The 16,634-nt window shown below is 44.0% G+C and overlaps 1 protein-coding gene across 1 annotated transcript in view; it reads right to left on the bottom strand.

Moving 5' to 3' along the window:
- DBT (dihydrolipoamide branched chain transacylase E2) overlaps positions 1–16,634 on the bottom strand; it is a 53,906-nt gene that overhangs the window by 18,220 nt on the left and 19,052 nt on the right. The window contains exons 5-7 of the mRNA XM_029617671.1: positions 9,625–9,752; positions 7,583–7,826; positions 6,580–6,746 (exon numbers count right to left, since the gene is read on the bottom strand). Coding sequence (XP_029473531.1) covers positions 6,580–6,746; positions 7,583–7,826; positions 9,625–9,752 — 539 coding nt within the window. The remainder of the gene's footprint in view (positions 1–6,579; positions 6,747–7,582; positions 7,827–9,624; positions 9,753–16,634) is intronic.

Here is a 16,634-nt window from a genome sequence, read left to right on the forward strand (position 1 = left end):
CACCGCGTGTTACTTTGCTGCGTAAAGCTTTTAATGGCGTCTGCAGTGATCTGGTCAATAGGAAATTTCGATTTGCGCTGATGTACCCTGCATGGCTATGTATTTCTCATCAGGGTCAATATAAATATTTTACTTCGCCTGCTGAGGCTCAGTCCTTTGTGGAACATCTTTCATCTCCGGAAGTCTCGGAGCCATCTTGAAATACATTAACGCAGATGCTTCATATTGTCCACTAGTACTTTTTAGGAGTAACTAATTGTGCATCGGCTTGAGGAGTACTTTTTATTTTATTTTTTTTTTCATGCATTATTAGCACTACTATTCTTATTCTTTTGTGTGCCGCTAGCTCTGACTCTCTAGCCACGATGGATGCCCCAAATCTCACGTTGTGGGTCTAGTGCTACAATGGTTTACAGCATCCAGGACTTCCTGGCCCCTCTTGTATGGATTATGTGTGCTACTTTTTGTCTCCAGCTATCAGATACGACAGGATCTTTTTTTTTTTTCTTTTTTCTCAGCTGACTCTTATTTTTGTACATTCTCCCTGGGGGGAGGCTGGAGAGAGTGACCTGGTGGTTATTGTTTTCCTTTTTTAGAAGACTATAGTGCTGCAGCATAAGACCTGCGAGTTTGCTCTACTTTGTTTAATCAGTTTTTTTCTTTTTATGTACGGCGGGGTGGCAGCCATGCACATGGTTACACCTGTGTGATCTCTAACCCGTTTAAGGGTCTCTAGTTCGCTTTTGGGGTTAGTTTTTTGCCCCTGGACCGTTGGTTTAGTTCAGAGATGAGGGGAGTTCGGGTTCTCATGTTTTTTCTTTCTTCAAACATGAGTGGGGGGGGGGGGGGGGAAAGTATCCTTCTTGTTTTTGCTTCTCTTTTTGTTTACGTTTTTGGGGAGGATATTGGGGTGTATGGCAGAGAACCTCAGGGATTTTTGGTTTCTAATATTCATTTTGGGATATGTGATATTATTTTTTATGTGTGCTAACCATTTCTTGCTCCAGCAGAGGGGGAGAGACGGGATGTTGCTGCAAAGGTTTCTTTTTTGTCTGGATCCATGGCGGTGGAGATGGTGACGTGGAATGTAGCAGGCTTGGGTACCCCCATAAAGCGAGAAAAAGTGCTGGCTCAGCTGGCTAGACTTCATGCCCAAGTCACTTTTCTCCAGGAGACTCATATGCTAGAAAATGAGGTCCGTAAGCTACGTAAGAAATGGGTGGGACAAGTGTTTTATGCTACCGGTACATCCAAAAGCAGAGGTGTAGCTATTCTAATCCACAAAACTACATCATTTCAAGTACAAAGTCAAGTGGTAGATCCTCAAGGTAGATTTATTATTTTGAAAGGCGTTCTGATGGGATCCCCAATCATTTTGGTGTCTGTGTATGCCCCAAATTCGTATGATCATGTATTCTATACCACTCTGCTTTCCCATCTCACAGAAATGGGGGACTTCCCTATGGTACTTGGGGAGGATTTTAATTTCGCTATTGACTCTCAGTTAGATAGACAACCACCCAGGGGTGGCCATACGGTAAGTTTCAACAAGGGTCCCAATTTTTTATGTAAACATCTCCAATTGTTGGATCTATGGAGGGTTTTACACCCTGAGGAACGTGAATTCACTCACCTGGCTCGAGCACATGCTGCCTGATCTCGGATTGATTATTTGTTAATCTCTGAGTCCCTTTTTTCTAGGTTTACGGGGTCTTCTATCGCTTCCTTATTGGTCTCTGACCACTGCCCAGTAGCGGGAACTTTTGGTCAGCGGGCCGGAGGATCCCAATCTCAGTGGCGCTTACCAGCGTTTTTGGCTACTGATCCGGAGTTTCCGGCATTTCTTTTAAAGAAATGGCGTGACTTTCTGCAAGACAACCAGCAACATCTCGATCAACCGATTCTGTTGTGGGAAACTGCAAAATGTGTTTTGCGCGGAGATATTATCAGTTATGTTAGCTTCAAAAAGAAACAATTAGATAAAGATCTCATTCTTTTGGATAAACAACTGAGGATGCTTAAGCGACAAATTAATATTAAGGAGGATGCCAATAAGCTGGCCCAATATAAGGAGACGCGTAATGCTCTCAATAACTTATTGCATGAGCGAGCCAAAAGGAAACTAAGGGCCCAGCAATTTTTCTTATTTCGGTTTGGAAATAAAACGGGGTGCTTACTTGCGTCACTCTTGAAAACGCAAGACTTCTCCAAATTCATTGCCAACTTAAAAGGTTCCACAGGGGATATTAAATCTACTTCTTCGGATATAGCGGATATTTTTTCTGCTTATTATTGTAAATTATATTCGGAGGATAAAGTGGATGATGTAACCATCGCGGACTTCTTAAAAGAGCTCCCTTTACCGAGCTTGTCGGAGATTCAGCAAGCGAGGTTACAGCGCCCAACTGAAGTCTCAGAGATCTGCGAAGCGATTCGGTCGCTACCTGCCAATAAGGCTCTGGGTCCTGACGGAATGACCTCGGTTTTTTATAAAGCATTGGTAGATGAGATCTCTCCCATCCTCCGTAATGTTTTTGAAAGTATGACAGATCAACAAGAAATGCCCAGCTCCATGCGGGTTGCAACTATTGTTGTCCTTCCTAAGGGAGGAAGGGACCCCTTGTTGGCATCCTCTTACAGACCAATTTCGCTGTTAAATTTAGATATCAAAATTTTTGCAAAAATTCTGGCCAATCGATTGAAACCCATTTTTCCTCTTTTAGTATCATCAGACCAGGTGGGGTTTGTAGCGGGGAAACGCTCCACGGTTAACATACACAAAGTATTGGCTGCTTTGGAGTGCTGCCAAACACAAAAAGTTTTGGACCCTCTATTGGTCGCATGTGACACTGAGAAAGTGTTTGACAGGGTAGCTTGGCCCTTCCTTAGGCAGGTCTTGATCAAATTGGGTTTTGTGGGAAGAATTTATGAGTATATCACCTTACTGTATACAAATCCCTCTGCTCGAATTCTGGTGAATGGCCAACTATCCGGGGAGTTTTATTTACAGAGAGGGACTAGACAGGGTTGCCCCCTATCCCCCATTTTGTTCATTTTGACAGTGGAACCCTTAGTGTGCAAGTTAAAGATGGATTCAGAGGTTACAGGTATTTCGGTAAATGGGCAAAAATTTCTTACACTACTTTTTGCGGATGATATCTTGCTTTTGTTATCACATGCTCGTAGAGCCCTTCCGGCTGCTATTGCTATTTTTCATTCATACCAGAGGGTTTCGGGTTTTAAATTAAATTTAGATAAAACTGAGGCATTAGACTTGGGAGGAGACTTGCGGGGCAGGTGGGCCAATCTCCCGGTCAAATGGGCTGCACCAACCATTAAGTATTTAGGTATTATTATTCATCCTAATCCTAAGAAGTGGTATGGCTTAAATGTGACGCCGGCTATAGAGAAAGCCGCAAAAACATTAGCGGGTTGGCAGAATCTCCCCTTGTCCCTTCAGGGGCGCATTGCGGTGATTAAAATGGTTATTGCCCCGCAGATCTTATATAAATTGATTATGTTACCGTTTTTATTTCTTTCTAAGGACAACAAAATGTTACAATCCATCATACGTAAATTTATTTGGAATAATAAGCGTCCACGCTTAACATACTCCACGATGACTGCTCAGAAACATCATGGTGGCTATGGCCTTCCTGATTTTGTACTCTATTCATGGGCAGCAAACTTAAGATTCTTGGGGGATTGGATTTTGGGTACCCAGGAATATACTGACCCCAATCTGATAAGGGCCATGTGCTCCCCGGAGGACCCTTCTTGTGTCCTACATGCCTTGGCCCCTCAGCCCTCACAATCCTATATGGGGCATAGATTGGTAATTACAATGCGGAAAATATGGGGTTGTACCAGGAAACTTTTGGGCTTACCAAAGCATGTATCTCCGCACTTTTCCCTGCGCTGTTCTTTACCGGAATCACAAAACGTTTTACCGATTCATCATGGCTTTAACATTTCCTCTTCGTGGCAGCTGCAGGAGGTACTAGATTCCAAGACTGGACAGATTTATACTTTCACACAGTGCCAAGAGAAAATTTGTTTTCAACCCTCTCATTTTCTTATTTATGGTCACCTGAAAGCTGCTGTGTCTGCTTCATTGAAAGGGTCTGTTGGATCTGCTATTACAAGTGCTACTTATGACTCTTTGGTGGAGTGTTTCAAGTCCAGAAAGGGATCCCTGTCCTGTCTCTATCAATTCTATCATTCTATTGTACCACACTCTGTGTTTACGACTCTGCTTCCTAAGTGGTCTAGAGATTGCGGGGAAACTTTAGAGGTACAAATATTAAGAGACAGTTATCTTTCGATTGTCAAAATTACCAATAACATTGGTCTTCGTGAATTACAACAGAGAATTTTTCATCGTATTGTGTATTTACCGGCGAGGGGCCCACCTGATGGGTAGCGTTGCCTCGCCTCAATGTTTAAAGTGTGCTCACTCACCAGCTTCCTTGATCCATTGTCTGTGGGAATGCCCGAAGATAGCTGATTTTTGGGAAGCTATTCGTGGCAACTTAAGTGTGATACTACAAGAGACCGTCCAGTGGTCGTGCTCGTTTTGTATTTTGAACAATGATATCGGAGAAGTTAGTCTCAATGTGGACAATATTGGCTTTGTTTCTAAAGCATGTTTGATTGCAAAGAAATGCATCCTATTAAAGTGGATTGAGGCGAGTCCTCCGACTGCAGCTGGATGGAATGTCTTATTGACAGAGCTATATCAATTGGAATACGGCTCCTTGTACAAATCTTTTCGGCCCCGAAGAAAAGGTGACTTCCGAGCGATCTGGGGACCGTATTATAAGACTCTCACTTCCCACGTTCAATCTTTGGCACCTTTAGTAGAGCTAAATGCGGTCTGAATACCCTAAAGAGCCTGGTTACTAGTTTCTACGTAGAAGCATGGGTGCTTCCCTTTGTTTTTGACACTGACAGCCGTACCGGGTCCTGGTCTGCTCATATTCATGGTCATGGGGTGAATGATTGGTACGCATGACAAGTATCCTGATTTTTATTAAGCTGTGATGTCCCTTTCTATCTGTGTATGAGGTTCTCTGCAGGGGGGGGGGTGAGGATTAGGGGGGAATGGGTTGGGGGTTGTTCAATTTGGGTTGGTTTTTTTTTTTTTTTTTAGTTACTTTGGCTGGGGGTTTTGAAAGTTGAAAATCTGGTGGTATGTACAAGCTATATGGTTGTCTAGTTAATTGTTATCTGTATTCTCATGCCACAATAAAGAAATTTGGAAAAAAAAAAAAGAACATGCATAATAAAATCATAAACAGCACAAAAACCAAGCCAATAACATGACATTGCTGAGGAGGCACTGCTTGGCAATCTGTAACTCGGGAGGCTAGTCTAAGATTAATCTTAGATTGTTCTCTTAGGGCTTAATTTTTAAAGTGACTTATGTGCACAAAACTCTCTTTGATAGGCATAAATGGTGCCTTGAAAATCAAGCAAGGGGTTGTGCAAGTAAACAGAGGGGACATAACCCCATTTCACGTATTCTTTTACCCACGCTAGGAAGAGCCATTTCAGCGAACAAAGATGGAGGTAGGGAGAACATTTACACAAATATTTTCACTTTTCAAAAGGAAGAGCATAAACATGCATGCAGAAAGTTAGATCTGCCCGAGCAGGCTGCTTGAAATTAGGGATTTCTGTAAGTACAACAGCATTTTACACACACAAATGCACCACTTCGTGCAACCCTTGTGCTTCTAAAAAAAAAAAAATCTTTTATATTTTTCTGTTATTTAACCTTTATTCCAATTCTTTACCTTTCCTTTTCGCTTGTTAACAATTTTAATTAGAAATGTTCATTGTATTAGACTATGGAAATTTATTTCCTGCTATTCTGTTTAATGTAAACCGGTATGATTTACATCGGATGTAAGAATGTTGGTATATAAAAATTAAAAATAAATAAATAAAATAAATGGCCTTTCACACAACTGCTCACCCAATACACTGATAGATTTGTGTGTGTACATTATGTTCGGGGGTACTAAGCAGCAACTGGGACAGGCTTGGCCTTACATGCACACATTTGGATTTTAGAAAGTACGGCATACATTTTCAGGAAACATTGATGGGGGACACAGCAGCAAGCTTAACTTGTGGGGGCAGATTTGCTGGGATATTTTTCGAAACGGACTGATGCACCTAACATCACTTGAAAAATGGGTGTAACTTATGCACATATTTGCCAATGTTTTTGAGGGCGATGTTACAAAATTGCCCCCTTAAAGTATGATTTTGCCCTCTTTTTGTAATGGCAGCTGTCATTATTACTACTATAGTGTTATCAGTGTATGCAGTAATGTAGAAGATAAGTCAGTTAATAACCACTACCCTACACTTCCAGCCCTTTATTCTCCCTGTCCATCTGTCCTCCTCAGACTGTCTCAGAGAGGTGAAAAACGGCAAAGAAGAGAAGACAGCTACAAGATTTACAAGACAAGTAAAAGATAACTGGAAGAGGCCTTGATTTTAGCCACTGAAAGCAAATGCTAACCCAGAAGATATGTAATAATCAGCTTGCACCAACTGAGTCCTCACCTTTAAAAAGAATGGCACAAAGGAGAGTTTAACACCACGAGCCTCAGCAATGGGCTTCAGCTCATCACGCAGTTTGGCAAGCTGGCTCATGTCAATCTCGTCACAGTAGCCAAAGTGTGGGATGCTCAGGGCAGCACTCATAGTCTTCACCATTGCCTTCTGGAACCCTGCAACACGCATTGGGAGAGAAAGTGGATTTAGCATTTTCATGCCCTCAGTGCCAGCAAAGGGGATGATGGGAGACCAATGGAAGGATGAGGAAAGCGAGTGGAGAGAACAAAGGTAGGGATCACCATTTTTTTCTTATTGTGCCATGTCGCATTTTCCTCCCACCCTCTCTCATGGCATTGTAAATGGTGGCGTGGCTTAGGAATTCAATCTATAGTTATTTTGCAGTTTGGAGGGGGGGTTGTGGGGGAAGAACCTGAGCCAAGGGCCAAGGCATCTATGCTGGATGATGTTAACTTCAAGGAAGAGTTCACCTGGCTGCTACACTGGGAAGAGGAAGATCTCTACTTATCCACCCAGATTGCAGATAGCACAACATCAAGGAAAGCTGCATGGCATGAGTTGTGCATAGCCATGCCAGAAAAGGGCAGCCTAGCTGGTCCTATGGCAGGGGCCCAAAATGTCAGCAACTTAGCTGTTCCAATGGCGTGCATGGCAGTAATAATCATAGAATGCCCAGTTGGCCCATTGGTGGGCCTTCTGTTCAGCAACTACTTGTGGGTGGGGTTGTTTGCATTTTGGCTAGAGTACACACAATTTATTTTATTGTTAAATTGTTTAATAAAGCTGCGGCCTATTTGAGCAAGAATTCTGTTCTTATTTATTTTGCTAACTTGGTGTTTGAGGGCAATGGTACGAGGGAGGGTATTAATAGGAAATGGCATGGCTGCCTATGTTATTCCATGATATGTGAGGCATAAATCAAGGCTTTTACAGAATAATCCCCCAGGAACCTGCCTACATTCTTCCAAGGTGTCATGCACTAGAAGTGTACCTTTCAAGGCCTCGCTTCTATCCTTGTCTACGATCATAGTGGTTTTTGACAGAGGTGTGGGCGGGGGTGGTGCCTTGTCCTTTGGTGCGGCTGGAATGGTCTCGGGCCTGGGTGGAGGTGGGATGATTTCCAGCTTTGGAGATGGAGGTAAAATAGCTCCCGTCTGTTTCGCCAAAAAGTTGAGGATGTCCTCTTTCAGGATACGTTCATCTTTTCCGGTTCCAACAATTTCACTCAGTTTAATCTAGTTAAAAAATAAGTTTAAAAAACTCACTTTTATAAACATATAATTCGTAGCAACATCCTATGACTGGAAAGCTAAAAGTGCACATTTCTTAAAATAATTTTGTTTTATTCTATCATGTAAATATACTGTTAGGCATACAGGAGCAAGGCATGCTCCTTTCCACAAATCTTACCGTTTTGCTAAAAAGTATTTCCCTATTTCTTTTCAAATGAAAGCTACATGTGTTTTGGGTCAGCATTCCAAAAGGGAAATGCCAAAATCCTGCACTAGCAACAATGATGTGCGCTCAGAGATCCTGCAGGACAGAAAGGGCCAGAGAATTCCATGAGCTGCAATCAGAGCCTCTCTCAACTTATGACATGGTGACTTCCCAAACCCATCCTGGTAACACCATGGCCAGTCACGTTTTCAGGATATCCACAACTATGCAAGAGAAAAATTAGCATATACTGAGTTTCCAATGTTTCTCATGCATATTCAGGGCCGGATTTTAAAAGCCCTGCGCGCGTAAATCCACCTGGATTTATGCACGCAGGGCACTCGCGTGCCGGTGCGCCTATTTTGCATAGGCCGCCGGCGCATGCATAGCCCCGGGACGCGCGTAAGTCCCGGAGCTTCGTAAAAGGGGCATATCTGGGGGCGTGTCCGGGGTCAGGGGTGGGGCAGGTCCAGGGGCGTGGCGCCGGCCTGGGGGCGTGGTCGAGGCCTCTGGACCAGCCCCCGGGTCGGGTGATGGCGCGCCAGCAGCCCGCTGGCGCGCACAGATTTACACCTGCTTTCGGCAGGCGTAAATCTGCCAACAAAGGTAGGGGGGGGAAGGTGAGGGGAGGTGGAAGGAAAGTTCCCTCCGAGGCCGCTCCGATTTTGGAGCGGCCTCGGAGGGAACAGGCAGCGAGCGCCGGGCTCAGCGCGCGCAGGTTGCCGAGGGGGTCGGCGCACCCCCTCGGCAACCTGCGCGAGGGGGTGCGCCGAGGGGGTCGGCGCACCCCCTTGTGTGCGCCGACCCCGGATTTTATAAGATACGCATGTATCTTATAAAATCCAGTGTACTTTTGTTCGCGCCTGGTGCACGAACAAAAGTACGCGCGCGCGTAAATTTATAAAATCTACCCCTCATTGTGGAATATCCTGAAAAATGACTGGCTGTAGGATCCCCTGGACAGGTATGCTCTGGCTTACAGATACTGCAGCTCTTAGCTAGTTTTTGCAAAAAAAATCAAACCCCCCCCCCCCCCAAAAAAACAATAGTGTCTCTTCTGAAAGTTAAATGCTCTCACTTTCCAGTGCAAGGGCAGGTTTCGGCTACAATGAGGAAGGGAAGGAAAAAAATTCTTCCCCCTGACTGAAAACAGACTACATTAAATCACTTTTCAACTCAGAGTCCACTTCGTTTGCTTTTTATCCCAAGTAAAAACACTTGTCTGAAAGTTAATGCAAATCAGTGCTGGATGCTGAGAAAATGCCTAAAATGGGCTGTCTAAATAACATTCCCCAGATTGCTGCCTGCTGCTTTCCCGTCACTTAGTATCTACTCAAATACCAGCTGAGTTACTGCAAAGATCTTTAGTGGCCATAGCAACAGCACAGATTAAGGATGGAAAATGAATCTTTAAAGGTAATATTTCTTCCACAATGAATAAAACCTCTCCATAGTACAAGATGCCAGTGTAAGCGGCCATTCATCACCAGCTCCTCTCATTGCCGTTTCCTGCCAGTTCACAGCCTCTCTCTGTACTGCCTCATTCTGAGGCGGTCTGACCCACTCTGCTCATGCAGTAGCAGGCCGCAGCCTTACATTGTTCTCCATGGCCAGGCGACGGACAGCGGGTGTTGCCAGTGTTTTGTGTCCTTTTATCTCCTGATGTGTGTGCTCATCATGTGACATGGCAGGCGTCTCAACGATGTCCTCCTCTGGGGCCACATCTACAGAGACGAGAGAAAAACCAGGAACCACATGAGCTGCAGTGTCATAAGAACATAAGATGTGCCATGTGGGGTCAGAGCAAAGGTCCATCCCACCCAGCATCCTGTCTCTGAAAGGAAGTAGCCGGCACATCCCAAAGGGCAAACCATGCTCTTGTTGTTCACTCTAAGGGATAAACAATAGCTTTCCCAAGTCTACCTGGCTAATAATGGCTTCTGGACTTTTCCAAACCCCTTTTCAGCTCAGCTATGCGAGATGCTTTGAACACATCCTCCGGCAACAAACTCCACAGCTTGATTGTGCATGGAGTGAAAAAAAAATACTTTCTCCAATAGGGAGGATGTGGAGCTGAGGGAGGGTAAAGAAGAACCAAGCTAATAGATATATGAGGAAATACAGCACATACTTCAGGCTAGATCTATTAGTAATGAAGAAAGATCAGGAAAACATAGGACACATTTTTATATCATTTACTATTACAATAATAGATCATGCATTAGTAATGATGCAGATAGTACCAGCCCTATCGTGGAAAATAAATGCAACAAAAACTGGAGAATGAGTGCATCCCTCTTACACAAAGGATCAGTAAGGAATAAAATAAAAAGCTTGCAAAATGTTCATAGAGCATTCGCCCAGACCTCCTCTGGGAGACAAGGAAAATAATTCTGAGAGGAATATTACTAGAAATGGCTGCCAGGAGGGGGGTGGGGGGGGGGGGGGGAAGTACTTTGCTATGAAAACAGGATCACAAAAGAAACATATTGAGGACACCCCTCACTCTAGAAAAGTGTTTTCTTAAAAATAGACTTTATAAAGGATTACAATCCAAAATATATAAAATCCCATTAGAAGAATGGAGCAATGAAAGTCCACCCCATGTGAAGGCTTGGAGCAACTGGTTAAAGAAACCCCTAGAGGGCTTCCGGTGGGAAACCATGAACAGATGAACCTTTTCTTCAGCATGCAGAGTGTCATCTATAGCAGGGCTTCCCAAACCTTTAGCATTTGAAAATTCATGTGACCCCAGAGGACAAGCAAAACAAAATCAGCCAGGAGCAGGGGATTCATTTTAGCTTTCATTTTAATTACTGGTGGTGTTTGCTGTGTCTGTTATTTTGTAATATTTTATCGATTTTGGGAAATTAAAAAAAACAGTGTTATATGTTTGTAATCATTGGAAATTCTTTTCATCAGCTGTTTTGAAATATTTATTCTTTTTATGAGTTTGGTTTTACTATTATGATTGATGCTTTATATTATTTTATATTATTGTTTGATGTTTAGTGAGTAATATTTGTTTTTCCATGCGGTTTCAAGTTCAGTTTTTGTCTGCATGTTTCTATTTATACTTTATTTTCTATTCATTTTGTATTTGCTGAGGGTCTGTCTGTGTTCTACATGTGTGAGGTATTCTGCTAAGCAGACTTGTGGTATGGCCCCATCTGATTTGCATGGAGGGAATGGGGGTCTACAGCTTGGTCTAGAGTATGCTCTATTTCAAAGTTATTTAGGAAATATGTGGCATTTATTTTGGAGATATTTGGGTGAATTCTGCTGAGTTTCAGAGTCGATTTGGCATGTTGATGCCTGTGCTGCAGAGAAAGTGCACAAGGGAGTCAGATAGTCCGTGGGCCGATTTTGAAAAAATCTCCAGGGCTGATATTTTCCTGCAATCTGCCCCTGCTTACACTGAACCCCCATCCCTCACCTCCATCCCTCCAACCCTGCTCTCACATCCCCAGTCAATCTTTCATTCCTCCTTCATTCCTTCCTCTCCAACTGATTCAACCTTTAAACCCCTCTTGCCTCCGATTCTTCCCTTCATAAAAGCCCTCTCTCTGACAAGGGTCGGCAGCAACATTTTCCTTTGGGCCCTAGGCCAAAGGTGAATGACAGCTTGCGAGTGTGAAGGGTAGCAGGGGTGTGAGCCCGTTGTACTGCAGCGTAGTTGACAAGGCCTACGCCAGCAGCTGGCGAACACGCTCTGTAGTGGGTCAGTCTGGAGCTTCACCTGTACCAGGTGCCTCCACTGCAGGTTGAACTCTTGGGTTCCTGTAGCTGGCAGGAATTAGGTGGGTCCTTGGGGTGGCGAAGAGAATTAGAGTCCAAAGGCACACTGGGGTCAGGACAGGCATCAAAACTAATGGAGCTGGAGACAGGCTAAGATCAGTACAGGCAGCTAACAAGGATGGTCAGGTTGAGGCAGGAGGTACAGGCGGCAGGCAAATGTGGTCAGGTCCATGCAAGAGATCCAGAGAGACAGGCCAAAGGTAGATGAAGACACACAGAAGATACTGGACAAGACTGACAGGAAAAGGCAAGGCTGGATGAGGAAGGCTGGAGAAGACAAAGCTAGACAAGGCAAGACTGGACGAGGCAATGACGGCAAGGCAAGTCTGGAAGGCGAGGCTGTACGATAATCAGGAACACAGGAACTGGAACGCTAGGCAATATGCACTGTAAGGCAGGAATCCTATTGCTGAGGCATCTGATGCTCCTCCTGAGCAGCCTTAAGTAGCAAGGGGCTGATGATGTCATCAGAGGGTGCCACAGCTAAGTTCCCACCGTGGGCCCTTTAAGTGTGGGACTGTAGGGCTTATGCTCGCCTAGTGGAAGCTGAGAGGAGCGGCAGTTGGGGCGTCCTGAGCAGCGAGGCCTAGCTGCTGGTGGCATACCAACCATGAAATGCTATTGCCGGCACTGGGGTGAGTGAGATGGCTCACGGGGCCATCCCACGAGCCACAGAGCGTGACAGTGAGGTAGATTCAGTGGTAGATTAGGAAAGGAGCTGTGGCAATGTCCACCAGCCCATGTACACTTGGCCCTCCCCACCCTTGATGGATGATCCTACGTCAAATGATGATCTGTAAGCAGCAGCTGGATCGGTAATGAAAGGGTGAGGCCCACAAGTCCATGCAAAATCACAGGCCCTGCACTGGCCCTGGTCTCTCCTTCCTGTTACCACCGAAACGTATGCAAAGGCATGCATGGCCTGTGAGAGCATGCTGGTTCACAGCCCCTCACTGACGTCCACTACTAATGCTGCTGCTGCAGCTGGTGCCTAAAGCGTGCTGCATTTGAGGCACTTGTGACCCTAGCTGAAAGTTGTGTGACCCCATTTGGGGTCCTGACCCACATTTTGGGAAGGTCTGCTCTATAGACTACACTTAACTCCAGAAAAACCTGTATAATATGGGAAAGAGATACACTCCACTATGTTGTAGAGGTAATGGAAACTTTTTCTATATGTGGTGAGAGGGTCCAATAATAAAAAAATAATGATAAGAGGTTGACAAAGAACAAAAAGAGATTATCAAAGTACTAGACCCAAAACTATCCCTCCTAAGCTATGTAGAGGATAAAAGGAACCATAGGAAATGTCGCAAGAACTCATTCTACAACTGCTTCTAGCAGCTAGAACAGCAGCAGCAAGACATGGAAATCAGAGAAGGGACCAGAATGCAGAGAATGAGTAGCCAGCGCAGAAGAAAATAATGATGACCCTAAAAGGAGATTACGATAAATATATGGCCACCTTTCTCTAAGAAAATGCAAGAATTGTTTGGCACAACAGAGAGCAGGGCAGATATGCAGATTAAAGAAACTGAAAAGCATCTGAAAAGAGGTCCTAAGCAATCTACACAAAAATAACATGGCGCCACGGAATAAGTGAAAACATAAATTGTTTCTTGCTTTTTAATGTATAAGATGTACAGAAAAATGCCACTGTATGCAATGTGGAGCTAGGCAGTCGATGCATAGCACAAAGGAACGTGAGGATTAATCGGAAACGTACTGACCTACCAGCAGCGAAGATCAGTGAACTAATGCTATGAGAAAATAAAATAGTAAACATCATGAAGGCTAGAAATAATGCAAATTGTAATTTCTATAATTTTACAATATAAATGATGTTAAACAAAGCATAATGAGAGTTGCCCCAATAACTCCCACTGCTAAGTCTTGTGCTTACTGTCAAACTCTTAGCTGGGAGTCCTGCTCAGCGACATGGCAGCGAGCATCCAAGCAAGCCTTCACCTTCAGCTGCACGTCTCTGCTTTACCCTCATTTCAAGCCAAAGGCAATGTCAGCAGATAAAGATCATGTGGGCCAACCAGCAGAGAAATACAAATTAGAAGAAAAATGTGAAAGTATTGCATAAAAAAGAAAAAGCACAAAACAAAGGAAAACCAAAAATATGGAAAATAGCAGCCTTTCTTGCTTTGGGTGCCAATTTTTATTCTCACGTGTGCATGGATGTGCGATCCAGCTCGGTTCCCTCTCAGCAATCGTAAACTCTGGTGGGGGGAAGAAAAGCCACCTTTGCCCCTTTAAAATTTCCACAGCAGCCATTCTTATTAGAAGAGGAAATGGCACAAGAAAGAGATGGAATACTGAAAAGCTAAACCAGAGAAGGTCTGCTTAGTTCTGTGGACAAGTAACGCTCCCACACAGTCCACATGGACAATGGAAGATGCTGCTTGAGAAAAAAGGGAAGAGCAAGCCACACAGACCGGATGGACCATTTGGCCTTTATCTGCTGTCATTTGCTATGTTTAACTATGATATGTTAAAACATTCAGGCCGATACAGTACAGTGCGCTCCGATGCAGCCGGCATTTGGACGCGCGTTTTGGATGCGCTAGCTTTACCCCTTATTCAGTAAGGGGTATTAGCGAGTCCAACTCCCCCGAACCTAATAGCGCCCGCAACATGCAAATGCCTGTTGATGGCCCTATTAGGTATTCCCGCGCGATTCAGAAAGCAAAATGTGCAGCCAAGCCTCACATTTTGCTTTCAGAAATTAGCGCCTACCCAAAGGTAGGCGCTAATTTCTCCGGGCACCGGGAAAGTGCACAGAAAAGCAGTAAAAACTGCTTTTCTGTGCACCCTCCGACTTAATATCATGGCGATATTAAGTCGGAGGTCCCGAAAGTTTAAAAAAGTAAAAAATAAAAAAAATCCAAAATTTAAAATGGGCCCGCGGCTGGCAGGTCAAAAACCGGACACTCAGTTTTGCCGGGGTCCGGTTTCCGAACCCGTGGCTGTCAGCGAGCTCGAGAACAGACGCTGGCAAAATTGAGCATTGGCTGTCAAACCTGCTGAAGTCGCCACTTCCGTCAAAAAAGAGGCGCTAGGGACGCGGTAGTGTCCCTAGCGCCTCTTTTTACCACCGGGCCTAATTTTAATAAATTAAAATACTGAATCACGCGCACAGGAGAGTGGCCTGTGTGCTCGCCCGCTCTCCCGCGTTTTTACTGTATCGGCCCGATAGTTAACATAGTTAGGATATGTTAAAACATAGTTAAACTATGTTTAACTATGTTTAACTATGTTTCTCATATTTAACTATGATGTGATCTGTATTTTAATACAGGAACACCGGTATATAAAAATCTAAAAATAAATAAATAAAATATTTAAGCATTTATTTTTTGTTCCAATTTTTCCAACATTTTGCATCCTGTATTGTTTCCACGTTATTTACTCCACTTTATTTAAATGTGATTTGCTCTGCTACTTAATAACCGACTTAACTAGCTTGGTCCTTCCAAATCCTTCAACTATTCCTTATTTGTAATTAGCCTTGTTTTTGTTTTGTTTCTAGACTATCTCGTTCAAATGTAAAGCACTGTTGCTATTCTTTATGTTAATTATAAACCGATGTGATGTTACTAAACGAATGTCGGTATATAAAAACTGCAAATAAATAAATAAAAAATAAATAATGTTACTCTACTGAAATTCCCAAGCACTTGAGGGTAATCCAGAAGTCCAGAAAACAACTTTCAGGTTATTAAAACAGCATAACCCAGCAGCTCAGCAGCCAAAGCGTGCGCTCTTGTAAGCACTTGACACTGATGGCCATGAGCTGTTTTGCATTTGTTTTCACAGTTTCCCACCAATGCCAGAAGACTATTTAATAATAACCCACTAAGACACTTTTTAAGCATTTATGAGAGAGGCTTCTTGGCAGGCGAGTGAGGTGCTCTCTTTCCTGCTGAGAAAAGGATTCGGTCACTACAGCACTAATGCAGAAAGTAAAACTCTGTTTCAAGCTGAGCTCGGTGTCAGCTTTACTTTCCACCTCCCAGCAAAGCAGAACCGAATGGCTTCTATTAGCTTAAAAAGTGAAAGAATCACTTCATCTCAAATAAAGAATCTCTTAAAGAGGAAATAGGAGAAAAGGAAGCAGGAGATGGGAGGGGCTGAAAAGAAGCCAGGGAGAGGATTTGTGCCATAAGAAACCAAGTGAAAGGAAACAGGTTCAGCAAACCATTCAAACTAAAACGGCACACTCGCTGTAGATTTGAATTTTGAAGCCACTCGGTACAATTGCTGCTCCTGCCTTTCCCTCCCCTGGCTTCTGCCGGGTTAACCTGTACCAGGCTCCGTGCATTGGGTTGCTGGGCCCCCAAATTACAGACTTATGCTCTGGGACTCCTACGCCTTGAAATGTATTACCTTAGCTTCAGGAAGAAAGTCAAAGCTTGGCTGTTCAGCCGAGCCTTCCCAACATCTATTACTGGCTACTGAGTCTGAGCACCATTTCCCTTCCTCTGTGCTTGGACCTCGCACCAGCATTCTTATTCCTATCCTCTCAATCTCATCCTTCCTCTTATCTATTTCCCTTCCCTCATGGTTTATAAACTGCAATACCACTGTAACTGAATTTAAAAGGCAAAGACGGAATATCAAATGTTTATATATAAATGAGAGAGAGATGAGGGAACGTTTAACCCAAAGGAATCAGCCTGGCTGGCCTTGGGGCTGTGCGATCGGTGCAGTCACACAGGGTGATACGATTGTATGGGGGGTGCAGCCACGTTGCTCTGAGGGAGAGCAACCTCCCCCTGGCCATGCAGGGTGCCACTTAG

Source organism: Rhinatrema bivittatum, chromosome 10 (assembly GCF_901001135.1).
Source record: "Rhinatrema bivittatum chromosome 10, aRhiBiv1.1, whole genome shotgun sequence".
NCBI lineage: Eukaryota > Metazoa > Chordata > Amphibia > Gymnophiona > Rhinatrematidae > Rhinatrema > Rhinatrema bivittatum.